Here is a 26,748-nt window from a genome sequence, read left to right as displayed (position 1 = left end):
AATGGACTATGCCTGAGTCATAGAGGTGGCCTGGAACTGCTGAGATAGAGATACCCCACAGTGCTATATGACCCCATGGACCTGGAACTAGCACAGGATAAAAGGTTACCTTCATTTTAATATTTACCCCAACAACTCAAGGTCACAGGCAGAAATGTTCCAAGGAGATTACCAATTAAAGAGAGATTTAGGATATAAAATATGATATTTGTTTCTGTGGCTTCATACTGGTATCAGGAGAGCTGCAGCAAGTATACACCTGCTACCTAGAGGCTCCAGATAACACTGGGAGAAAAACAGGAAGCAGATAAAAATCACTATGAAGCACTATTGTTAGCTAGCATATCTTCCTCTATGGGAAGGGGAAAAACACACAGCTGGGCTGATGAGATGGCTCAGTGGTTAAGAACACTGACTATTCTTCCAAAGGTCCTAAGTTCAATTCCCAGCAACCATCTGGCAGCTCAAAACTATCTATAATGGGATACAATACCATCTTCTGGTAGGTCCAACAGCTACAGTGTACTCATAGAATCAAATTAAACCAAATAAAATCTTTTTTAAAAAGAAAAGAATAACACACAGCTTTACTAGGTAAAGTTCTCTACATGGTTCTGCGGGGTATCTTTATCTCAGTGGCTCCATGCTGCCCCCAAGTACACATAGCCCCTGGCTTTCTTTGATCCAGGTGGTCTGCTATGCCCTCCCTGGCTGCTTCTGACCTAGCTGCTACTCTGCCAGTCCAGAACTCAGCTCACATTCCCTACAGCCCAGTAAAATCATGACTCAACAATCAATAACTTACCAAACACATTTATATATTAAATTCTCACTCCACAACCCATCCACACAATAAGCTTAAAACCAGTTGACAAAGATATAAACTGCCCACCTAAATAAGATAAACTGACCTATAGAAATCCATCCCTAGAAAGGATACATATCTACCCATGGCTACTCAGAGTCATATGGTTGATGATAGGTCATCTTCATCTTCCATGTTGAAGTCTCTGCTTCTCGTCCTTCCTAGACTTTTCCTCCTGCCTACCCTTCCTTTAAATCCAATGATAGGCTTCATTACCTGGACCTGCCTTGTTGCATAATGACATCATCCTACACATGACCCTTTCCGTTTACCTTATAAAAAACTTTTCTCTCAAATGTAAGCTGTGCACAACTGTTACCATTTTAAAATCACCTAAATGACTATATTTTCCTAAAGTTAATTAGCTTGGGTAGGCTATGAGACTAAATTAATCTTCAACTCCATCAGAAATCTGAGAATTGCCAAATATCTATAAATATAGGAAGCTAACACGGCTTTTAGAACTGAGACAGGTTGTAGAAACAAATCTCTCCTAGCAATCCCCGGTTAGCAACATGTAAGAGCAAGTCTTCTGGCCCAGGATCACATCTGACAGACTTTTAGAAATCTTGAAGGGAAAATAATTCTGGCTCAGCAAAGATTACCAGCCTACTATTCTGCAATGTGTCCCTTTTTGGACAGTAATAGTCTGTAGGTCAAATAGGCCGTTTCTCCCCAGTGGATGCATAGCCACAACATATACCTCACCTGGAGGTAGAGATATTCAATTTCTTCATTAAATCCACTGAAATGGAACTGTTAGGAGCAAATATGTCTCAACAAAAAATAAATAACATTAAATGTCATAATTTATGAATTTCTAACGTTTTTGAAAACCACCTATCTATATAAGGTAATCTGGACTGTTGTCTGCTAACTATTCTCAACTATTTCTGACAAGAATATTTTTTAAACACCCTAATGGTGGACTAGAAGCTGTGAATTTGTAATTTGGCCCCTAATTCCTATGTTTAATTAACTCAGATGTTTGCAAAGGCATCAACAGAAGTGCTAGGTCCAAACCTTGTACTTCAAATTTTTTGTAACAAATAGGCCTTATACCAATGTAAAGATATGACTTTAGCTTAGTTACCATATGAGATTATGACTGTACAAATCAATCTGGCTAATCCCTCCCTGTTAAATTATGACCATTTCTAAATTCCTCATAAAAACAACCTTAGAATAATCACCATTAGCCCCCTCAAAGTCTAGGGAATCTTGGCAACGACTTTTCATAGGCTTCTTCAAGCTGCATATGGGTATTGAGATATCTAGACGAGGGGAAAGGGTGAGGAAGCCTGCCAGGCTTCAAAAAGGAAGGCCACACCGGCGATTGCTATAGCCTCTGATATCTGTCCTGCCTGAATCTGGCTGAAAGTCCCTGAGATCAGGAATCTAAGCAGGACAGTTTGGCATTCTTATGAAGTGCTTCACCAAAGCTGCATATTCTGCAATATATAAATCTCAAAAGAAACAGTTTAGTATTACAATATCTTTTATTCGATTCTCTATAATCTAGTTTTTCAGGTGGTCTCCCTCTATCAAATCTGATCCATATACTCTGGAAGGCATCCAGAGCCTAATCACACTTTTTCAAAATACAAAGACAAAACCTTTCTCCCAAAATAGTGTGTCCTTTAGTCAGCAACCAGAAAAGCTTGTATCTTGTATTCTCTCCCAGAGAAATAATATAACTGAAAAACTCAATATCACACCCATTTTAAAATTTAAAACCATATAAAACAAATAAATAAACTAAAACATTGTATAATCCTATTCTCAGGCCTCTAACAATCTGTTGTTAGGAAATCAGCTCAAAATTCTCATGGAGCCCACGTTAAGAGAATATGAGCCTCCTGTTGTGGTAATTCATAAAACAAACTAACACATTCTATCAATTTCAATATCAATAAGAAGTAAGCAACTTGTCAAACCAGGACTTTAGCCCAAAATATATCAATCTGTCAAGATCTCAATTTGGAGCTTCAGACCTTCATCTATTAATAAGTTCCATAATATATATCTATATTAACTCTGCATGGAGAACAGATTTCTATTTTTAGTAACCTTATTAACTTGCAAATATTACCACTCTCTACTTGAAGTCAATGACTAATTTTCCCTATCTCAGTTTCGAACCATGAGTGAAAATCCCCACATGATTCTGTTGAACTCTGTACTCTCTTCTAACTATAAAAACAAACTTAATCACATTCCCTTTAATACCTATCATTAAGAAGCAGGCAGGTTCTCTAACCAGAATTTGAATCCAAAATTCCTCTGGTGTCCACATTAGACAAAATAAGGGTGATCCTGTAAGACTTGAACACTAAATCTTTATACCATCTTTAAAAGAAATAAACCAGCTTTTTAATATATTTTCTACAATTTTGTTAAAGAATTAAGCAGATTCTATTCTCTAACTCTCTGTGTTCAGGGTAGCCTGCCTTCTCATAGCAGGAGACCTATAGCCTGTAAGCCTAGGCCACTTCTGTGTTTCTTTTGTTTGTTTCTGTGCTTGAGACATCACTTGACTCAATATAGCACTGGCCTCCTCTTACTTAGAAAATAGAACTCTCTCAGGCTAATAATCTTAGATTTCTAGTGAATTCTTGCCATGTTGGTTCACCACCTGTTGTGGTAAATATTAAGAAAATACTAGAGTACTAGGCCCAGCTGTTACTGGGCCACAAGGTCCACAAGCTGCCCTCTCCTAGCTGTCTCTCTCTTAGCAGCCTTCTTCACACTGTCCCCTAGGTGGTTAGTTACTATGCCTAGCACACACACACCTCATTCCATAGCCCCACACTGCCTCTGTACACTACATCTGCCTCTCAGCCATAGCTTTCACACTGTTCTCCACAGCCCCATAAAATCATGACTCAACAATCAATAACTTATCAAACACATTTATATGTTAAATTCTCATTCCACAATCTATCCACATGGTAAGCTTACAACCAATTGACAAAGATATAAATTGCCCACTTAGATAAGATAAATTGATCTATAAAAGTCCATCCCTAGAAAGTATATATATCTACCCATGGCTACTCAGAGCCAACTGAACAAAGATAGGTCATTCTCATCTTCCATGTTGAAATCTCTGCTTCTCCTCCTCCTCTCCTCCTTCCTAGACATTTCCCCCCTGCACACCCTTCCTTCTCATCCAGTGATAGGTTCACCTTATCCTGGACCTGTCTTGTTGCATGATGACATCATCCTACACCACCACCCTTGAACTTGATAACTCAGGTAAAGGGGTGTCCATCATCTGCCTCTGGTGCACTGTATCTTGGAAAAGGATCACACACACCACCCAATGCAGGGATTTACACGATCATCAGCAGTCAGCAGCAGCTGGTGGTAGAAGCACCTGCTCTCAGTGCCAATAGACTGCAGGTGCTTGGCAATGCTTCCATCTGCAGCCAGGATGCCCTTACCCAGAGCCACAATTCAGTGAGCAATATCAGACAGCTCCCTCTTCTGCTGCAGGGTTGGTGCTGGGTATGGGTAGGGCATGGTGCCAGTGGTGATGGTACCACTTTCCTGGCATAGGAAAGAATGGGTATGTCAGCTATGGTGGTGGGTAGGCGAAAGGACTAAGGAGGGAACATGGCTAGAGTCACAAGTTCCAAGAGAACTCAGCCTATTCAGCTGGGGTGGGGACGGGGCTTCTTATCTTTTCTTTATCCATTCTCAAATTCTTCCTTTCCAGTGTCTTCCTTGTAAAGTATGTGTGAAGATGTAAGCACAAGTACACTAATAAAACCTGCTGTGGGCATTTCTGTTGGATGTGTACATGGGTTCAGGGATAAAGACTTTGTATTGGATATGCCATTAGGGAGCTCATCCCAGCTGGAAGGCAAGGTTTAGACTTACAAGACAGTCAGAACCTGTAGTCACCTAGGCTGTCTTAGGTTACATTATGGAGAATAGAAAGCTTGGGGTGGTAAACATCTCAAGTAACACTTACTGGTGACATGACACTGGACTTCTGGAGTTGCAGGGAAGACTATGGATATTGGCGGAGCCAATCACAGTCTGCCTTGGTTCGCTGGGCCTAACATCATACCCTGCTGAACACTTTCACCTTGGATGACTGTGAAATCATGAATCTGGTGTCTCAACTTTCTAAGCACCACAGATAAAAGTCTATGCCAGCATGCCTAGTTTAGATGACTTCCACTTCAATTACTAACGCATTAGAATTACACATGTGTAATAAGAACAGTTCTACTCAAGCTTATTCAAAAGCAACTTAACTCTGTGACCCTCTGTTATACCATCTGTAGAATAAGGACAGAACTTTGCCCTAGTTTTTGTGAATTATAACAGCTGCAATGATAAGCCAAAATGATATTGCTCTTAGTTGAAAGACAGTGGAGTTTTACCCAGGAGGGATGCATATGATGGAAGACTTCTGTTACTAGTGTTAGGGCTAGAACCTATATACTGACGATCCTAACCAGATAGACTGAACAATTCACTGCATTAAGCAGGGGGTTGGGGGTTGGAGAACAAGTGCTATTGAGCAGCAACATGCCCACCATAATAGGTGTTTCCTGATAAGACTGAGATGCTGCATTACAAAGAGAGACATAATAGTTTTTTATTATTCAATTTGTCCTGTTTTCCTTTATCCTTAGATGATAATCCATTTACAATCTGAAAATAAGATAGCAGTTTACGAATGTAATCTTTCACCTAATCTTATGTGAGCATCACTGGGAAGGCTCAGGGTGAAAAGTCTATGGTGAGCAAGGCTGGAAACCTGACCTTGATCTCCATATAATGATAACCAAAAGTAGAATCCACAAAGTCGTCTTCCAGTGTCCACATATCTGTGGTGACCTAGAAATGCATCACCACATTCTACACTCACCCACCTGTAAAAAGTTTAAAATAAATCTCACTGCACGTACATCATCCTACGTCTGCAGATGATTTTCACAGAAGGCGGTAGTTCAAGATGAAGTGCCAATTCCATAACTCACAGGATATGAATTGTCTGAATTCACAAGAAGCATGAATTGCCAAATAATATATACGTAATATTGCGTAACAAGATATGTTTTGAGATATAAGGTTGGATGCTGATAGTTACACATCATTGATTCTCTATGAGACAGATGAATATTCTGCTTTCAGTATGTACCTCAGGTTTTTAATGTTCTTTTTATTTCTATCTATTAGGCAACATTAATATTATTGAAATGTGTTGCGCAAACAGGAGATATTGAGGGTACATCTTCTCTCCCTGGACTTGTACTCAGAATGCTGACATATGAAAATGAAGAATATGTCTCTGTGGCTGAACTTCAGAGTTTGCATGCTCACACCATGTCTAGTTCCCACACCCTCATTAATGCTAGAAGTTGAAGATGTGCACTCTGAGCTCCCTCCTTTAGCTGCCACATAGGACACCTGTTGCCCTGACACTTTCATGGTGATCCCATGTCCCTTTGGAATCATAAAGCCATTTAAACGCTTTTAAATGTTGCCCTACTGTTGAGGTTTGGTTTGTTGCTATGTAGTATGAAGCTAAGTTCAGGACCTTAAAACCTGGGTGCTCCAGAGAAGAAAAGAACTGCACATAGATCCAAGTGAAGCTATGTGACCTTGCTCTCAAGTTACTTCCAATAGGTGAATAAAGAAGACAACAGTCAATAGCTGGGCAGAAGAGACATAGACAGGGTTTAGGGACACTAAACTTGGGGTGGGAGAAGAAAGTTGAGAGAAAAAAAGCAACCTTGGGTTGGGTAAATAATAAAATAATGGCCACGTGAGATAAGTAATTGGAGTCAAGCTTTGCCCAGAAGAAAATAAGACAAATTATTTGATAAAATTATTGGCTGGAACTATACACAATTACACAGAGGATGGACGTCTGCCAAACTCTTGTGCTGATTAAGGTTTACTATAAATATAAAGGTTGCATGTGTCTTACACCTGGGAAATAACTGGTCAAAGATGGAGTAGAAACCCTGGCTTGGGATTAAATTTTTCTATGATACCTTAGACATTTTATCACAGTGACAGAAAAGGCACTAATGTGCACCCATAGAATTTTACACCTGAATGAGTTATTTCAAGTGAACTCTGAAATCTAAACCTTATCAATGAAATTCACAGGGGTTTTGTCCCTATGAGTTTATAGCTGCAAACAAAATAGATATCATCATACTTGAGCAGATAGTTGACACTTGCTTCAATTTTTCTCAAAAATGAATAATTTGGTGTAAATTTATGTAAGTGGGTTGGCTAAAGATAATGCCAAGTACGTCAGAGTCACAGACTGTCTTAATTGTGAGTTCTTCTAGATCTTGAAAGACTACGGTGACATGCACTCTTTAACAGATCGATCACCTGCTAAAGGTTTGACTCTTGCATAAAGATAACTCAAAGTGCAAAGTTTTACCACATTCCTACATTTATAGGGTTTCCCTGCAGCATGGATTTTTCTCTTGATTTGAAAAATGACTGACATATGCACAGTCTTTACCACATTGCATATTTGCATGAGGGCTCTTACAAGTCTGTTTACTTTAAACAATTTGAGATAACTGTCACCTGCAAAGTTCTTACCACATTATTTACACAGGGTTTCTTTCACTGGTGAGTTCTTTTATATATTCTGAGATATATTATGTGCACTTTTATGTGTTTAAGGATGACTGTGATATGCAAAATTTACCAAATTGTATACATTCATAAGGTCTCTATATGTGTGTCCACCCCCCCCCCCGTATGTGTTTCTTGCTGCACTAGAAGACAACTGTGCTGGGCGTAGGCTTTACCCCAAATCTTACATTCAGAAGGTTTCGTGACAATACAAATATGTTCATGATGATTAAGACTATGATCACATGCATAGTGTTTCTCTTCAGTATGTTTAATATACACTTAAAAGTGATGGCATTGTAAAAAGGCTAACATTCATTACTTTTGTAGCTTTTCTTTCCAGTATGTCTTCTTTTATAATTTGTAGATTATAATGTTGGGAAAAGGCTTTGCCATGTAGATTACACTTGTAGTGTTTCTCTCCAGTATGTATGCTTCCATGCTTTTAAGATGACTGTGGATTGTAAAGCTGTTATCACACTATATTTGTAAAGTTTGTCTCCAGTATATATTTTTTATGTATTTGGAAACTATTATGTTGAGAATAGGTTTCATCACATTGATTACATTTGTAGGGTATCTCTCCTGTATGTGGTCTCTTTTATGTATTTGAAGATACTGTATTGTGAAAAGGCTTTATCACATTGATTACACTTAACAGGTTTTCTTTCCAGAATGAAATTTTACATCACTGTTATGATGGCTGAGATTTGTACAGGCTGTATCACATTGATTATATTTGTAGAGTTTCTTTCCTATGTGTGTTATGACTGTGTTGTGTAAAGGCTTTATCACACTGATGACATTCACATCCTGTCTCTCCAGTGTGTGTTCTCTTATATAGTAGATGACTGTGTTGTTCACATACTTTACCACATTGATGACACTCATTGGATTTCTCTCCAGTGAATTCTTCTATGCTTCTGGAGGCTGCCCTGTTGTGTAAAGGCTTTATCACATTCATTACATATGTAGGGTTTCTCTCCAGTATGAACTCTTTTATGGGTCTGGAGCCTACTGTGTAGTGAAAAGGCTTTATCACATTCATTACACTTGTAGGGTTTCTCCCCAGTATGAATACTTCTATGAGTCTGGAGGCTACCATTTTGTGAAAAGGCTTTATCACATTCATTACATTTGTAAGGTTTCTCTCCAGTATGAATTCTTATATGTATCTTTAAATTTTTTTTATGTGAAAAGGCTTTATCACATTCATTACATTTGAAGGGTTTCTCTCCATTGTGAATTCTTTGATGCATGTGAAAAGTCCAGGGATGTAAGAAGGCTTTATCACATTGATTACATTTGTAAGGTTTCTCTCCAGTATGAATACTCCTATGAGTCTGGAGTATACCTGGTCGTGAAAAGGCTTTATCACATTGATTACATTTGTAGGGTTTCTCTCCAGTATGTGTTCTTTTATGTGTCAGGAGGCTACTGTGATGTGAAAAGGCTTTATCACATTCATTGCACTTGTAGGGTTTCTCTCCAGTATGAACTCTTTTATGCGCCTGGAGTCTAATGTGTCGTAAGAAGGCTTTATCACATTGATGACACTCATAGGGTTTCTCTCCAGTATGAATACTTCTATGCTTCTGGAGGCTGCCAGGTCGTGAAAAGGCTTTATCACATTCATGACATATGTAGGGTTTCTCTCCAGTATGAATTCTTTTATGCATATGGAGCCTACTGTGTAGTGAAAAGGCTTTACCACATTCATTACATTTGTAGGGTTTCTCTCCACTATGAATACTTTTATGTGTCTGGAAGTTGCCTTGTTGTGAAAAGGCTTTACCACATTGATTACATTTGTAGGGTTTCTCTCCAGTATGAATTCTTATATGTATTTGTAGAATTTTTAGTTGTGAAAAGGCTTTGTCACATTTATTACATTTGAAGGGTTTCTCTCCAGTATGAATTCTTTCATGAATGCGAAAAGTCCAGGGATATAAGAAGACTTTACCACATTGATTACATTTGTAGGGTTTATCTCCACTATGAATTCTTTTATGAGTCTGGAGGCTACCTGGTCGTGAAAAGGCTTTATCACATTGATTGCATTTGTAGGGTTTCTCTCCAGTATGAATTCTATTATGTGTCAGGAGGCAACCATGTTGTGAAAAGGCTTTATCACATTCATTGCATTTGTAGGGTTTCTCTCCAGTATGTGTTCTTTTATGCTTCTGAAGCCTACTGTATAGAGAAAAGGCTTTATCACATTGATTACATTTGAAGGGTTTCTCTCCAGAATGAATTCTTTTATGCATCTGAAGGCTACCATGTTGTGAAAAGGCTTTATCACATTCATTACATATGTACGGTTTCTTTCCACTATGAATTTTTTCATGTCTTTTAAGATTACTGTGATTTGCAAAAGCTTTACCACATTGACTACATTCACAGGGTTTCTGTCCAGTTTGTGTTCTTTTATGTATTTGGAGACTTGAGTAAGGTGCAAAGGCTTCAACACACTGGATAACTTCATAGTGGTTCTTTTCTGTCTGAATCATTTCATGCCTTCGAGCATGACTGTGAGCATGTAAGGCAAAGGCTTTACCACACTGAGGATATTCAGAGGTTTGCTCTGCACTCTGACTTCCTTCATGCCTGTGAAGATAATTAGCACATGTAAAATCTTAACCACACTGAAGAAATTTTCATCTGTATGGTTTAATGTTACTATTTCTCTAATTATAAAGAAGCATGTGACCTTAATATTTTGTCACTTTGTGCACACTCATGATGAGCCCTTGCATTTGGGTTGTTTATCATCGTCATAGAGACCTCAGATGATATGAGCATTTATTACATGGCTCAGCTTTACATAAAGAAGAACTCAGAGCTTTAACACACTGCATTCCAATTTTTACTATCCTGTGGGTCATATTATATTTGCAAAGTGAACCAAAAGAAATAGAAGAATTTCTACATTCTTAATACCCAAGAGAATTTCCTACAGAATGAGGTTACTGACGAAGTTGGAAAACCAATTGATTGTAAACTTGTATCGTGTTCAAAAAGTCTACACTAGGTGCAACCCACTACGTATCTTCTAATTGTTATGCAAGAGAGAGAGACAGAGGGAGACAGAGACAGAGAGGGAAAGAGAAATATAGGGGGAAAGAGAGAGGAGGTACATAGTTTGCTTCAATATCCCTTTTATATACATGGTTTGTATCTATTATGATATATGATATACCTATGAAAGGCAGACTAACAAATTAAATGTGAGAACACTGCATTGAGACAGTTTGACATTTTGTTCCTCATAGACATGTGATATAGAGATTAGGGTTACTGCACAACTTCCTTCTTCCCTCCCATAAGCTGTTGGTCTAACTAAACTTAACAATGTCACTACCAATATATGAGTAACGCTAACTTACTATAGATTGTTTGCTTCTTAGAAGGTTTTGCACATATACGTATCAACTATACAATGTGAATAGCTTTTACAAAATAAGCAGAAATGAACTGTGAGTTGACAAGTGTAGCTCTAATAAGGCTACTTTTCAAATGGTGATATGTGCTAAGGCACCGTTTCCATGTCTTCTTTCTTAAAGTAATACCTTGCAAAAACAAATCAGATAAAGGACATGAGGACCATTGTTTTGTTAGAATCTAACAGTCATCAATCCACTTAATGCTGTGTTTATTTACACTGCTGTGTTTCCTTTAAAACTTTCAGCACACATTAAAATTTCTGCAGAGGCATCTTTGTATGAAAGTGCACATGAAAATTACCTTCCGTGTCTTCTAGATCTTTGACAATATTCTTCAATATTTTGGTCTTCCCAATTAAAGCCTAAAATAGAGTAACAAAAAATATATGTATGGAAATTATACAATATGTAAGTTACTATCTTCAGTGAACCTTAGAGTCATGCATGATTGACTCAACAAATTCCGCATCCATCTCAATTGAAATGAAAGAAGTGCATCAGAAGAAAGACACTGTGTTCTTGAATTTGAGAAGAAGAAAGGGGATTCACAGTCTTACCTATAGCATGGAGGTGCCTGTAGGTCTCCAGCATGACATCGTTGTAGAGCTTCTTCTGGGAAGGATCCAGCAAAGCCCATTCTTCCTGAGTGAAGTTCACACGCACATCCTCACAAGTCACTGCATTCTACGGTATCCCATACATGTGAACAGAAATAAGGCACAATAGAGAAAACATTGGGCATGTATACTTCATAGACTATGTGTTCATATAATTAAGGGGCTTGTCCCACTGATTTCTTGATGCAGGACTTCTACTGTAACTACCATGTCCTATTAGAAAAAAAACTTAATAATGAAGCTAATCCCTGTCATTTCTCAACCTGTTGACTAGGTGATAGACTTACTAAGGAAATATCAATTCCATATCTAAAGAGGACACAAGCTCTACAAGATCAATAGTGCTTACCACACATCAAAGCAATTGTATTGACATTAACAGTTACTAACTGTAAAAATCAATGAGCAAGCTGGGTCTACTGGCTCATGCCCTTAATGCTGCAGTCACGAGACAGAGGCAGAATTATCACATTGAGTCCGATGCCAGTGTGGTGAATACAAGGAATTCTAGGACAGACATTTCTAGGACAGACAAAATTACACAGTAAGACCCTTCATCCCCTGCCAGAATTAACCAACCAAACCAGAAAGATAGAGAGAACTTGGGATTTTACTTAAATTCCTATGAGAATGATACATACAATCCGGTTCTGTGCTCAGCTTCCAGAAACTTGAAGGTGCATAGGTTCAAACTAGAACATTAACAAAATACTACCAAAAGGGAATATATGTTTAAACAGTTACAATTGGACAGAAAAAATATTAACTATTAATGTTGATTAGACGTAAACAACATAGGGCAGGAGAAATATCTCAGAAGTGAAACAAAGAACATGGTTCTGATGCTTTGAGTAGGAATCTGCCTCTAAATTCTGAAGGTCCTTGTCTCTAATTTGATTTTGATCGATCTTTAAAGTTGACAGGAGCCAATAGATGGGCGGAAGAGGTGAGAATTCCAGGTTCCCAAAAGTGAGAATAGAGAAGCAGAACACAAGAAAGAGAGGGTTGCTATGCTTGGAAGGCAGAGCCACCAACCATGTGAGATGTCTGGAGGAGTGGTCATTGGCTGTTTCCCCAGGTTAGAGATTAGAAATATAACTAAGCTGAGAACATATTTAGGGCGATGAGCAAGTGAAGGTAACTGGTAAACTAAGCTGAGGACAGCTTTAAGATATTGAGTAAGGAGGGACAGAGGCCTGATGAGAAGGTGTTCCATGTAGCCGGGGAGCAGAGAGATCTCTGCCGAGCTAAAGGAAAGTGCACCCCTCCCCCTGCTTGGTTCAGGGAAGCAGGAACCCTGCATTGGGCTGTCTGTTATCAGCCGGTGGTCCGTGCATGCAGAATAGACCCTCAGGCCATCTGCAACCAGGAACACGTAGAGATCCAGGAACACAGGCCAGGTACAAGAGAGAGGCAAGAACCAATCACTGACAACAAGACCACCTATAAACACAAACAACAAGATGGCAAGAAGAAAGCAGAAGAACGTACCCCAGGGAAACCAAGAAAACCTGACAAGACCAGAACCCAGCTCTTCCATCACAGCAAACAGCTGAATGCCAAACACTCCAGAAAAAGAAGACTCAGACCCAAAATCATACCTCAAGATGATGATAGAGATCCTTAAACAAGAACTGGAGGACAGGCATAAAGAATTAGAAGGTTTTAAAAAGGAAAGAAGAAAAACACTCAAAGAACTCAAAGAATTAGAGGAAAACAGAACCAAAGAGATGAAGGAATGGAAGAAGGAATCTAAAAAGGAAATGGACAAAATAAATAAAATACTAAAAGAGACAACTCTAGAGGTAGAAAACCTAAAAAAGACATCAGGAGTCAGAGATGCAAGCATTTCCAACAGACTACAAGAGATGGAAGGGGGCCTAAGACAGTGAAAACATAGACAAAACAGTCAGAGAAGATGAAAAAACCAAAAAGCTCCTAACCCTAAATGTCCAGGAGATCCAGGACACAATGAGAAGACCAAACCTAAGGATAATAGAAATAGAAGAGGATGAATAATATCAACTAAGAGGCACAGTAAATATCTTCAAAAAAATCATAGAAGAAAACTTCCCTTAAGAATGAGATGACCACGAGCATAAAAGAAGCCTACAGAACTCCAAATAGGTTGGACCAGAAAAGAAATTCATCCTAACACATAATAGTCAAAACACCAAGTGCCAAAAGCAAAGAAAGAACACTAAAAGCAGTAAGGGAAAAGGGTCATGTAACATATAAAGGCAGACCAATCAGAATCACACCCGATTTCTCAACAGAGACTATGAAGAGCCTGCACAGACATCATGCAGACCCTAAGAGAGCACAAGTGCCAACCCAAAATTTTATACCCAGCAAAACTATCAATCACCATAGATGGAGAGACAAAGATATTCCAAGGCAAAACTAAATTTACACAATATCTGACCACAAACCCAGCACTACAACGGATTATAGGTGGAAAACCCAATACAATGAGGGGAACTATATCATAGTACAAACAAGAAAACTCCTAAGCAAGAAAACTAAAAGAAGAAAGACACACAGGCACAATTCAACCTACAAAAGCAATAATAGCAGGAAACAGCAACCACTATTCCTTGATATCTACTAATATAAATAAACTAAACTCCCCATAAAAAGATATAGGATATCAGACTGGATATATAAACAAAATCCAGCATTTTGCTGCATACAGGAAACTCATCTCAGACACAAAGACAGACACTATCTCAGAGTAAAAGCTTGGGGAAAAAAACTTCCAAGCAAATGGCCCCAAGAAGCAAGCTGGAGTTGCTATTCAAATATCAAATAAAGAAGATTTTCAACCAAAAGTAATCAAAAAAGATAAGGAAGGACACTTTTTACTCATTACAGGGGAAATCTGTCAGGAGGAACTCACAATCCTTAACATATACGCTCCAAATACAACAGCACCCATATTCATAAAAGAAACCCTACTAAAGCTCAAAAAATACATTTCTCCCCACACACTAATAGTGGGAGACTTTAATACCCTACTCTCACTAATGGACAGTTCATGGAAACAAAAACTGAAAAAGGACACTGTAAAACTAGCAGAGACTATGAACCAACTGGAATTAATAGATATCTACAGAACATATCATCCTAAAACAAAAGAATACAGATTCTTCTCAGCACCTCATGGCACCTTCTCGAAAGTTGACCACATAATTGAACACAGAACGAGCCTCAATCGATATGAGAAGATTGAAATCCTCCCATGCATCCTTTCAGATCACCATGGTCTAAGGCTGGTCTTTCATAACAACAAAGACAACAAAAAGCCCATATATGAATGGAAACTAAACAATCTCTATTACTATCCCACTAAAATCAGGGACTCGAAAAGGATGCCCACTCTCCATCTACCTATTTAACATAGTATTGGAAGACCTGGCCAGATCAATTAGACAGCAAAAGGAAATCAATGGGATACAAATTGGAAAGGAAGAAGTAAAAACATCTCTATTTGCAGATGACATGATAGTGTACTTATGCAACCCCACTAATTCCACCAGAGAACTCCTACAGCTGATAAACAAGTTCTGCAAAGTGGCTGGATATAAAATTAACTCAAACAAATCAGTAGCCTTCCTATACTCAAAGGACAAACATGTGGAGAAAGAAATTAGTGAAAAGATACCCTTCACAATAGTCACAAAAACTCTGAAATACCTTGGTGCAACTCTAACTAAGCAAGTGAAGGACCTGTATGACAAGAACTTCAAACCTCTAAAGAAGGAAATCAAGGAAGATCTCAGAAAATGGAAAGATCTCCCATGCTCATGGATTGGAAGGATCAACATTTTAAAAATGACCATCTTACCAAAAGCAATCTACAGATTCAATGCAATCCCCATCAAAATCCCAACCCAATTCTTCATTGAGTTGGAAAGAGCAATGTGCAATTTCATTTGGAATAACAAAAGACCTAGAATAGCAAAATCCATCCTCAACAACAAGAAAACATCTGCGGGAATCACTATCCCTGACCTTAAGCTATATTACAAAGCAGTTGTGCTAAAAACTGCATGGTACTAGTACAGAAATAGGCATGTGGATCAATGGAATAGAATAGAAGATTCAGAAACGAGCCCTCAAGTATATGGTCACCTGATTTTTGACAAAAGAGCTATAAAATTCAATGGAAAAAGGACAGCCTATTCAACAAATGATGTTGTTCCAACAGGCACTCAACATGCAGAAGAATGAAAATAGACTCTTTCTTATCTCCTTGTACAAAGCTCAAGTGTAAGTGGCTCAAAGATCTCCACATCAAACTACGTACACTGAAACTATTAGAGGAGAAAGTAGGGAAAACCTTATAAAATATAGGCACAGGAGAAAATTTCCTGAACAAAACACCAATGGCTCATACTCTAAGGTCAAAGATTAACAAATGGGACTTAATGAGATTGCACAGTTTCTGTAAGGCTAAGGACACTGTCAAGAAAACAAAACGGCAGCCAACAGATTGGGAAAAGATCTTTACCAACCCCACATCAGATAGAGGCCTAATATCCAAGGTATACAAAGAATTCAAGAAGTTAGACACCAGAGAATCAAACAACCCTATTAAAAATGGGGTACAGAGCTAAACAAAAAGTTCTCAATGGAGGAATATCGAATGGCTGAGAAACATCTAAGGAAGTGCTCAACATCCTTAGCCATCAGGGAAATGCAAATCAAAACAAACCTGAGATTCCACCTCACACCAGTCAGATTGGCCAAGATCCAAAACTCAGATGACAGTAGATGCGGACGAGGTTGTGGAGAAAGAGGAACACTTCTCCACTGTTGGTGGAATTGTAAGCTGATACAACCACTCTGGAAATCAGTCTGGCGATTCCTCAGAAAACTGGACATAGCACTACCTAAAGACCCAGTTATTCCACGTCTGGGCATATACCCCTGAGAAGCTCCAACATACAACAAAGACACAGGCACCACAATGTTCATAGCAGCTTTATTTATAACAGCCAGAAGCTGGAAAGAACCCAGATGTCCTTCAGTAGATGAATGGATACAAAAATTGTGGTACATTTACACAATGGAGTACTACTCAGCTATCAGAAACAATGACTTTATGACATGCTTAAGAAAATAGGTGCATCTAGAGAATATCATCCTGAGTGAGATAACCCACTCACAAAAGAACAGACATAATATGCAGTCACTGATAATGGGATACTAACCCCAGAAAGCTCTGAACACCCCAGAAACAACTCACAGACTGTGTGAAGTTCAAGGAACAAAAGAAAAAAGAAAAAACCATTATGCTCAATCCTTACACAGCAAGAAAACTTTGACTAATTCCGGGTTACATCCTGTTCTACATGTACTTTATGCTCATTGTAACTATTAAGACCTTAATGCATACTATCAAACCTTTGGGGGAAAAAAGCCAAGCAGTGACAAAAATGTATTCATATACTTTTATGCAAAAATACTTAAAATTTGTTCATTTATCTTTGTTTTTTAAAATAAACTTGTTAAAAAAAAAGAAACAAATACAGAAAAACACAGTCAAATAGTTGGAACAAAACTGACCAGGATCTAAACATGGAAATAGAAACATTAAAGAAAACACAAAGGGAGACAACCCTGGATATGGGAAATATACAAAAGAGAGCAGGAGTCACAGATGGAAGCATCACCAGCAGAATACAAGAGATAAAAGAGAGAATCTCAGGTTTAGTAGATATCATAGAAGACATTGAAACAACAGTCAAATACAATACGAAAAAGCAAAACGCTCTGAACTCAAAACATTCAAGAAATCCAGGACATAAGGAAAAGACCAAACCTGCCCTTCCTGTCTCCATCTGTTCCCAGAGCTGGGGCTGTCCCACGGTCCTCTAGACCCAAAACCTGCACATAGAGAGCTGGTCTCACAGGTGTGCTCTTTCTCCTAAGTTCACAAGCGGGACCCCACTTTCTCTCCACTGATGATCCAAGGAGACCCACCAGGAGCATGCAGGATGAGGAAGTCACAGGATGGCCTGTGAAAGAATCCTTCCGGTCTCCACTTGTACCCAGAGCTAAGGCTGTCTCATAGTCCTACAGACCCAAAACCTGCCAGGAGAGAGCTGGTCTCACAGGACCACTTTCACTCCTAAGATCATAGACTCACAAACCCACAGGAGGTTACCAGCTCCAGTCAGAAACAATGAGAATAACTAATATCAGCAATAACAAGATAGTAGGAGGCATGTGCAAGAACTTAAGCAACAGATACCAAGACAATGACATCATCAGAACCCAGTTCTCCCAAGACAGCAAATACTGGATATCCCAACACACCAGAAAAGCAAGATTTGAATTTAAAATCACATCTCATGATGATGGTAGAGAGCTTTAAGAAGGGCATAAATAACTCCCTTAAAAAAATACAAGAGAGGGCTGGAGAGATAGCTTGGTGGTTAAGAGCACTGACTTCTCTTCCAGAGGTCCTGAGTTCAAATATCAGCAACCACATGGTGGCTCACAACCATTTGTGATGAGTTCTGATGACCTCTTCTGGTGTGTCTGAAGACAGCTACAGTGTACTTATATATAATAAATAAATCATTTTTTTTAAATACAGGAGAAGACAGGTAAACAAGTAGAAGCTTTTAAAGAGGAAACACAAAAATCCCTTAAAGAGTTACGGAAAAACACAACCAAACAGGTGAAGGAATTGAACAAAACCATCCAGGATCTGAAAATGGAAATAAAAACAATAAAGAAATCACAAATAGAGACAACCCTGGAGATAGGATTCCTAGGAAAGAGATGAGGAGTCATAAATGCAAGCAAACATCAACAACAGAATACAAGAGATAGAAGAAGGAATCTTGCAGAAGATACCATAGAAAACATTGACACAAGTGTCAGAGAAAAGGCAAAAAGCAAAAAGTTCCTAACCCAAAACATCCAAGAAATCCTGGACACAATGAAAAAAAAAAACCAAACTTAAGGATAATAGGCAAAGAAAGAGAGAAGATTCCCACCCTAAAGGGCCAGTAAATATTTTCAACAAAATTACAGAAGACAACTTCCCTAACCTAAAGAAAGAGATGCCCGTGAACATACAAGAAGCCAAAAGAACTCCAAATAGATTGAATCAGAAAAGAAATCCCTCTTGTTATATAGCAGTCAAAACACCAAATACACAAAACAAAGAAAGAATATTAAAAGCAGTAAGGGAAACGGGTCAAGTAACATATAAAGGCAGATCTATCAGAATTACACCAGATTTCTCAACAGAGATTATGAAAGCTAGAAGATCCTGGACAGATGTCACTACAAAAGTCTATACACAACAAAACTGGTTAATCTAAATGAAATAGATGATTTTTTTATAGACAGATACCAGATACCAAAGTTAAATCAGGATCAGAGAAACCATCCAAACAGTTCCTTAACCCCTTAACCCCCAAGGAAATAGAAGCAGTCATTAGAAGACTCCTAACCAAAAAAAAAAAAAAAAGAAGAAGGAACACTACCCAATTCTTTCTATAAAGCCACAGTTACCTAAATCACACACAGACCCAACAAAGAAAGAGAACTTCAAACCAATTTTCCTTGTGAATATTGATGAAAAATACTCAATAAAATTCTCATAAATCAAATCCAAGATTCACCATGACTAAGTAGGCTTCATTCCAGGGATGCGGGGATGTTTCAATATACAGAAATCCATCAACATAATCCACTATATAAACAAACTCAAATAAAAAAACCCACATGATCATCTCATTAGATGCTGAGAAAGCATTTGACAAAATTCAACACCTCTTCATGATAAAAGTCCTGGAAAGATCAAGAATCCAAGGTTAATACCTCAATATAATAAAAGCAATATACAGCGAACCAATAGCCAACCTCAAACTAAATGAAGAGAAACCCAAAGCAATCCTATTAAAATCAGGGACAAGACAAAGCTGCCTACTCTCCTACTATCTATCTATCTATCTATCTATCTATCTATCTATCTATCTATATATATATAGTATAGTATAGTACTGGACGTTCTAGCCAGACCCATTAGACAGCAAAATCACAGGAATACAAATTGGGAAGGAGGAAGTTAGGGTATCACTATTCCCAGAAGATATGGTAGTATATATAAGAGGGGACTGTAACACCTCTTATGTATACTACCATATCATCTGTGAATACTAACCACACAGCACCTAGGGACTATACCACCAACTAAGAAGTGTACATGGAGAAATCCATGGTTCAAGATACATATGTAGCAAAGGGTGGCCTTGTCTGACATCAATGGGAGGAAAGGTCCTTGGTCCTGTGGAGGATTGATGTCCCAGCATAGGGGGATGCTGGAGCGGTGGGGAGTTAGCAGGTGGGTGGGGGAGAACCCTTATAAAAGCAAAGGGGGGGAGAGGGCAAATAAAATGGGGGTGTTGTGGACAGGTAATTGGGAAGGGGGATATCATTTGAGATGTAAATGAATAGAATAATTAATAAAAATAAATACCTTAACACTGAATAGCAAATGCTTCTACTCTATCTTGGATAGAGAATATTATGGCAAAGGCCTGACAGCATGAGAAGGAAGCTGAAGGATGAGTTTCAGCCAACACAGAAGAGAGAGAAAAAGGAGGAAACGGACTAAGTCTGTAGACACTCAGCTCTCATCTTAGTAAGGAATTGCATCCCGAAGAGCTTCTTCTACGAAAGCTTCCATAGTCTCCCCGTGGAAAGCTGCCACCAAGATGGGGCAAGTGTTTAAAGACAGCTTGCTATCTGGAAGCTCTCTGTTGCAACCAACATTGCTCTGACCATGGTCAATATAGGCTCATTGTCATTCCAAAATGAAAATGCATTTAATCTAACTTAAAAGCCACTTATATTCAGCCACAGCCCATACACTGTCCAAATGTCCAAAGTTTCTTTTGACCCTCAAGGCAATCTTTGGACTGGCACACCTTCTAAAATCATAAAACAGTCATATCTTCACAACATACAATGGCCCAGAATATCCCCGTCCACTGAATACACAGGAATGGGTACATAGGGAAGACTGGAGCAAGGCAAAGAAGCCAGCAGGTAAACAGCAAACCCTGTGTTTCTTCTCAGACACATGTGACTTCAGTTTTAAGGGGCAACTTTTCATACATCTCTTGGTTTTGTTACTTCCAGTCTGTATATGCAGCTCTCCATAGCTTTCATATGTTGGGTATCTCAACATCCTGTGGTCAGAAAATGCAACCGAGGCTTCATCCTTATAGCTTTAAGCCATGAACTCTCCCAGGATCATCATTGGGGCTCTGACTCTGCCAAACACAAACCAAGCATCCATGACCTTAAATTTTGTATCATTCTTGTTTTCAGAACCTATATAACATGGATAATCTTGCTGAGTTTGGCTTCTCAGTTGGGATGGACCCCACTGCCCGTAGATCACAGTTGTAGCATTTTTTACTGGGACTAGGAATCACTTTGTCTAATCCTGCCACTAATTGGAGGGTTAGCAGGAAAGAGTGTTACTCTTGTGACACCTTCTAAGATTTCAAGTTTATAGCAAAGATCTTTTCTTTAAAGATTTATTTATTTATATTAAGTACACTGTCACTGTCTTCAGACACACCAGAAGAGGGCATCAGATCCCATTACAGATGGTTGTGAGCCACCATGTGGTTGCTGGGCAGAACAGTCAGTGCTCTTAACCACTGAGCCAACTCTCCAGCCCAGATCTTTTAGTGATAATCTCCCTGCATTTCAATTCATGCTTCTGTTTCAGCACTTGAGGATTATATGAAGCTACCTGGAGCTGTTTTCCTCTATGACCCACACACTCTGAGTTCACTTCCACCCGACTTGTGGGGCAATTTCACTGTTGTCCTCAGTAAGTCACTGGTAATAACTGTCCTAAGGATTTATTATTCCATCTAAGAATTTTTAATCCCACACTCCTCAATATTCCAGGGCATAAGCAGAATGAGGATTTGAGGCCAAAATATCCCACAAATAACCTGTAGCTTAATTTGTCATGGAGTCTATTTCCCACTGGAACCCTGTGACACTGATTTCCTTTGTATGCATTACTCTTAACACACCAATCTTCCTGGTTGTACAAGGACAGCTAATGAAGATGAACATAGCTTCCAGTGTCTTTAGCCATCTTAAAGACAATTTCAACATTCCTCCCCCAAAAGACTACATTCCTGGCTTCTGTCCAGCAGCAAAATTGCTTTTTGCTTACCATTTTATTTTTCTAACTTGCTTGTTAGAACTGTTGTGATTAAATCATCAAACCAAAAGTGTCTCAAGGAACACACAAGTTTGCTTATTTGGCTGATTCTGTCAGACCACATTCCATTATTTTGGGAGCTTAGAGGATAAAAACTCAAGCTAGAAATTAAAACCAAAATCCATGTGCAAACATTGTTTCCTGGCTTGCACTCTTTCTTGGTACTGTCTCACGCTCAGCTACCTTGCTCATCCAGCCCAGGCCCACTTCCTAAGGGATTCTTGCACACTCACTGGAAGAGCCTTCATTAGTCAAGTGTTAATCACCACAATCTCTCACAAAGTTAGCAAACAGCGTTATGATTGGAACAACCCCTCAACTGTAGTTCCCTCAAATGATTGTAGGCTCTGACATGATGACAAGTTAAGCAATCAGGAGACAGAGACAATAATATCAGTTTCAAAACTATTTGTAAAATTCATCACACACCCACACCCACCCACCCACTCCACACACACAAATGTGAAATACAGTGTTCATAAGTGCTGGAAACCAGATCTTTGTTTTTCGAAATTATCTTTTGTAGATTTATGTTAAGGTGATACATGTTTAGATGTGAAAGAGATGGCGGGGAAAGGTTGAGGAGCAGAAGTGCAGGCAGGAGGCAGAAAAGAGATTGTTGGAGAATCAAGATGGAGCTGGGGAAGGGGATCTAGATCCAGGTGGTCTTAATTAGCAATAGGTAGATATTTTTAAGGGTTTCTGTGGGTCATTTTATCTCATATGGAAGGGCAGTTTGTATCTTTGTCCATTAGATGTAACCTTATTGTGTAGAGAGGGTTTGTGGATTGAGAATTTAATATATAAACCTAACATGAAAAGCTACCAGGCTGTGGAGTCATGTTTGTGCCGGGTGGTGGGGTAAAGAAATGCCAGGGCGGTTGTATCCACCCAGGACAGAAGCAACAGGGTGGACAGAGTAAACCGCCTGGGTACGGAACAGTGTGGAGAGGGTAGCTTCCTGACCGAGTGACAGAGTCTGTGCGCTCAGCTTTACTCTAGAGCCACGGAGTGAGACCATGGGACCAATAAGAGGTTAAGCCACTCTTTTAATATTTACCGCAACAATCTTTTGACTTCTCAAAAAAAGCACTAGTCATTCCTAATATTAAGTACTTTCAAAGCAGGAAAATTACGAACTTCCTTTTGGGGTACAAAGCTAAACAAACAATTCTCAACTGAGCAATACCCAATGGTTAAGAAGCACCTAAAGAAATGTCCAACACCCTTAGTCAACTGGAAAATGCAAATCAAAACAACCCTGAGATTCCACCACATGCCAATCAGGATGGTGTCTTAGTCAGGGTCTCTATTCCTGCACAAAGCATCATGACCAAGAAGCAAGTTGGGGAGGAAAGGGTTTATTCAGCTTACACTTCCACACTGCTGTTTATCACCAAAGGAAGTCAGGACTGGAACCCAAGCAGGTCAGGAAGCAGGAGCTGATGCAGAGGCCATGGAGGGATGTTCCTTACTGGCTTGCTTCCCCTGGCTTGCTCAGCCTGCTTTCTTATAGAACCCAGGTCTACCAGCCCAGAAATGGCACCACGTTGATCACTAGTTGAGAAAATGCCTTACAGCTGGATCTCCTGGAGGTATTTCCCCAACTGAGGGTCCTTTCTCTGTGTTAACTCCAGCTTGTGTCAAATTGACACAAAACCAGTCAGTACAGATGGCTAAGATCAAAAACTCAGGTGACAGCTCATGCCTGCAAGGATGTGGAGAAAGAGAAACACTCTTCCATTGCTGGTGGGATTGCAAGGTGATAAAACCATTTTTGGAAATCAATCTGGCAGTTCCTGAGAAAATTTGAAATAGTTCTTCCTGAGGACCCAGCTGGGCATATACCCAACAGATGCCCCAACATACAAGGACACAAGCTCCAGTATGTTCATAAAAGCCTTATTTATAATACCCAGAAGCGGAAAGAACCCAGATGTTCTTCATCAGAGGCATGGATACAGAAAATGTGGTATATATACACAATGGTGTACTACTCAGCTATTTATTAAATACAAGGACTTCAAGGAATTCACAGGCTAATGGATAGAAATAGAAAATGTCATCCAGAGTGAGGTAACCCAGTCACAAAACAACACACATAGTATGCACTCACTGATAAGTGAATATTAACCCCAGAGCTCAAAATACCCACAATACAATTCACAGACCATATGAAGATCAAGAAAAGGGAAGAACAAAATGTGGTTGCTTCAGTCCACAGAAGGGGAAACAAAATAATCACAGGGGATAGAGGGAGTGGGGGTAAATGGAGGCAGGATCAGGTGTGGAAGGAGACAGGGGAGAAGTACTGAGGGTCAGGAAATCCAAGGGAGGTATGGAGCAGCTGGGAACTGGAGGTCCCCACTAGAAAGTCCCAGATGCCAGAAAGGCTAGAGGCTCCCAAGACACAATGGGGATGACATTAGCTAAAACCCCCAAGAAAAGGGAGAGAGAACCTGTAAAGACCATATCCAGAGGTTAGGCACAGCCCCCAGCTGAGGGATGGGGCCACCCACCCATCTCAAAAATATTAACACAGAATTGTTCCTGTCTAAAGGAAATGCAGGGACAAAGAATGGAGCAGAGATCCCCACTTAAGGACTCATGACATCTGCAGATGACAAACCCAGACACTATTGTTGATGCCAAGAAGTGCTTGCTGACAGGAGCCTAGTATGGCTGTCCCCTGAGAGGCTCTGCCAGAGCTTGACAAATACATATGTGGATGTTTGTAGCCAAACATCTGGCTGAGCATGGGGACTCCAATGGAGACGTTAGGGCAGGGACTGTGGGAGCTGAAGGAGGTCAACGCAATGGGAAGAATATTATCAATGAACCAGATCCTCCAGAGCTACCAGGGACTAAACCAACCAAAGAGTACACATAGGGGGACCCATGGCTCCAGCTCCTTATGTGGCAGAGGACTGCTTTATCTGGCATAGATAGAAGGCCAGGTCCTTGGTCCCTTGGAGACTCTGGCCCAGCAAAGGGGAATGCTGGGGTCAACAGGGATGGGATGGGGTAGGAAACTCCCTTATTAAAACAAGGAGTAGGGGGATGGGATAGAGGGTTTGCGGGGGGGGGGGGGGGGGGGAACCAGGAAGGGAGATAACATCTGAAATGTAAATAAATAAGATAGACAATAAGAATGAATACATTACAAATGAAATAACATTTAAAACGTTAAATCAATTATTGACTCTTTAAAATGAAAACCATCATTAATAATAAAACAATCCCCACATATCTGTACACATTTTGAAAAAGTGCAGGCCATTCACTGGCAGAAAAAAATGGCTTGAGATACAGTTTGACCTCAACTCTATGTGCAATGTTAGCTGCTGAGATGTGTACCTAACACACAGCTGAAACTAACGGCATGATCTCAGCCCTCTAAGCTTAAGAACAGTGCAAGTGGACTGGACATATCCGCAAAGGAGTCCCCTCTAGTTGGAAATTGAATATGCATCAGATCAAGCTAACCTCCCAAAAGTGTGCAAATTTATATATTAATTTAGGTGAGTTTATCCATATTTGCTTGTGTAAAAGTCTTTCCTTCTGTGAAGGCAACTAACTTCACCTGGCTCAATTGAAGTTTCTTGCTCCGAATGTTCCCCAACCCTAACAAGTGAGAGGCATCTGGACAAGAGGGAGAAGACTCTATAAATGAATCTTTTACTTGATTACCCGATTCCGTTTTATTACAGAACGTTCATAGGAAACTTTTTAGAAGAACTTAGAAATAAGAATTAAAGTCATTTTTCAAAGTGTCCCACTTTTCTTCCTGTGACTTCAACTTGCAGGCTGGAAGTTAGAGCAGCCCTGTTCCTGCAGAGATACAACAAAGGTTACTTTACTTAATCCCTGATGGTTTAAGAAGAGGTGACTGCAGCTTCCAGCCTAGCCAGAGGAACTCAGGCAGGTCAGATACAGCAGGGAAGGGACTCAGATTTAAGATAAGGAATGTCTTATTACTAAACAGCAACCCGAAAAGTCTCGCAAGCCCAAGTCTTGCCCCTCCACACGGACACTCTGCCCCCCTCCGCTGCCTTAAGAGGGACCAAGAATAACAGTCAAGGCTGGCACCCTGCATCCCACCACCTTGATTCCCAAGGCTCCCAAGGCTCAGCCCCCTGCCTTTGCTGGTTAGCGGCAGTGGTCACGTGCTCACCATGTCCGGACTTAGCAGATCGCCTGCACTCCCCTTGGGCACCCAGCAGCAAAGACTAAAAAGCTTCAGACCAAGCTTTCAAGCTTGCTAAGCAACGTGGAGGAACAGCAGAAAACAAGGTACCCGGAAGTACACGCCTCTTTTCTTATAGCCCTGATTGGCTAATGAACCTTGAGTGACATGATCACCTCCCTTGGGTTTGAGTGTGCTTAATGAACACAGCATAGGGTGTCAGATTCTAGTCCAGGAGCTGAACCTTTTCAGATCCGAAAGATTTTTGTTTCAGTATCACTTTTGCCTGTATTCCAACAGCCTATCTTTCTGTCTTCCAGCTCTCAGCAGGAATTTCCTCCTCCTCCTCCTCCTCCTCCTCCTCCTCCTCCTCCTCCTCCTCCTCCTCCTCCTCCTCCTCCTCCTCCTCCTCCTCCTCCTCCTCCTCCTCCTCCTCCTCCTCCTCCTCCTCCTTCTGTTCCTCCTCCTCCTGCTCCTTCTTCTCTTCTTTCTCCCACTTCAGAGAAATCAAGATGGATACCTTGTGTTGGGATTCTGTAAACTGCACCCCTCAGATACCTGGCAATAGATAGGTATGTGCTGCCCCAGTTACCTTACAGTATAAAGGGGCCTGCTTGCCCCATCTTCTCTCTCTTGGCTTCTTGGTCTCTGACTCTCTCTCTCTGACTTGTTTTCTCCTTCTTTTGCCCCTCCTTTTCCCTTTCTCTTCCTCCCTCCCTCTCTCTCCATGT

At 39.9% G+C, this 26,748-nt stretch overlaps 1 protein-coding gene across 1 annotated transcript in view; it reads right to left on the bottom strand.

The window, feature by feature from the left end:
* The window catches only part of LOC308434631 (zinc finger protein 560-like), a gene marked incomplete at its 3' end in the record, with an annotated part of 56,257 nt that extends 30,158 nt beyond the window's left edge, over positions 1–26,099 (bottom strand). The window contains 5 exon segments of the mRNA XM_080934976.1: positions 9,384–9,518; positions 9,812–9,998; positions 10,002–10,099; positions 11,493–11,619; positions 26,006–26,099. Coding sequence (XP_080791102.1) covers positions 9,384–9,518; positions 9,812–9,998; positions 10,002–10,099; positions 11,493–11,619; positions 26,006–26,008 — 550 coding nt within the window. The 5' untranslated portion in view covers positions 26,009–26,099.
* Positions 26,100–26,748: the final 649 nt, after the last annotated feature.

The sequence above is a fragment of the Micromys minutus genome (assembly GCF_963924665.1).
Source record: "Micromys minutus genome assembly, chromosome: 1".
Taxonomy (NCBI): Eukaryota; Metazoa; Chordata; class Mammalia; order Rodentia; family Muridae; genus Micromys; species Micromys minutus.
Note: the sequence above shows the minus strand (reverse complement) of the source record. Positions and strands in the feature narration are given on the sequence as shown.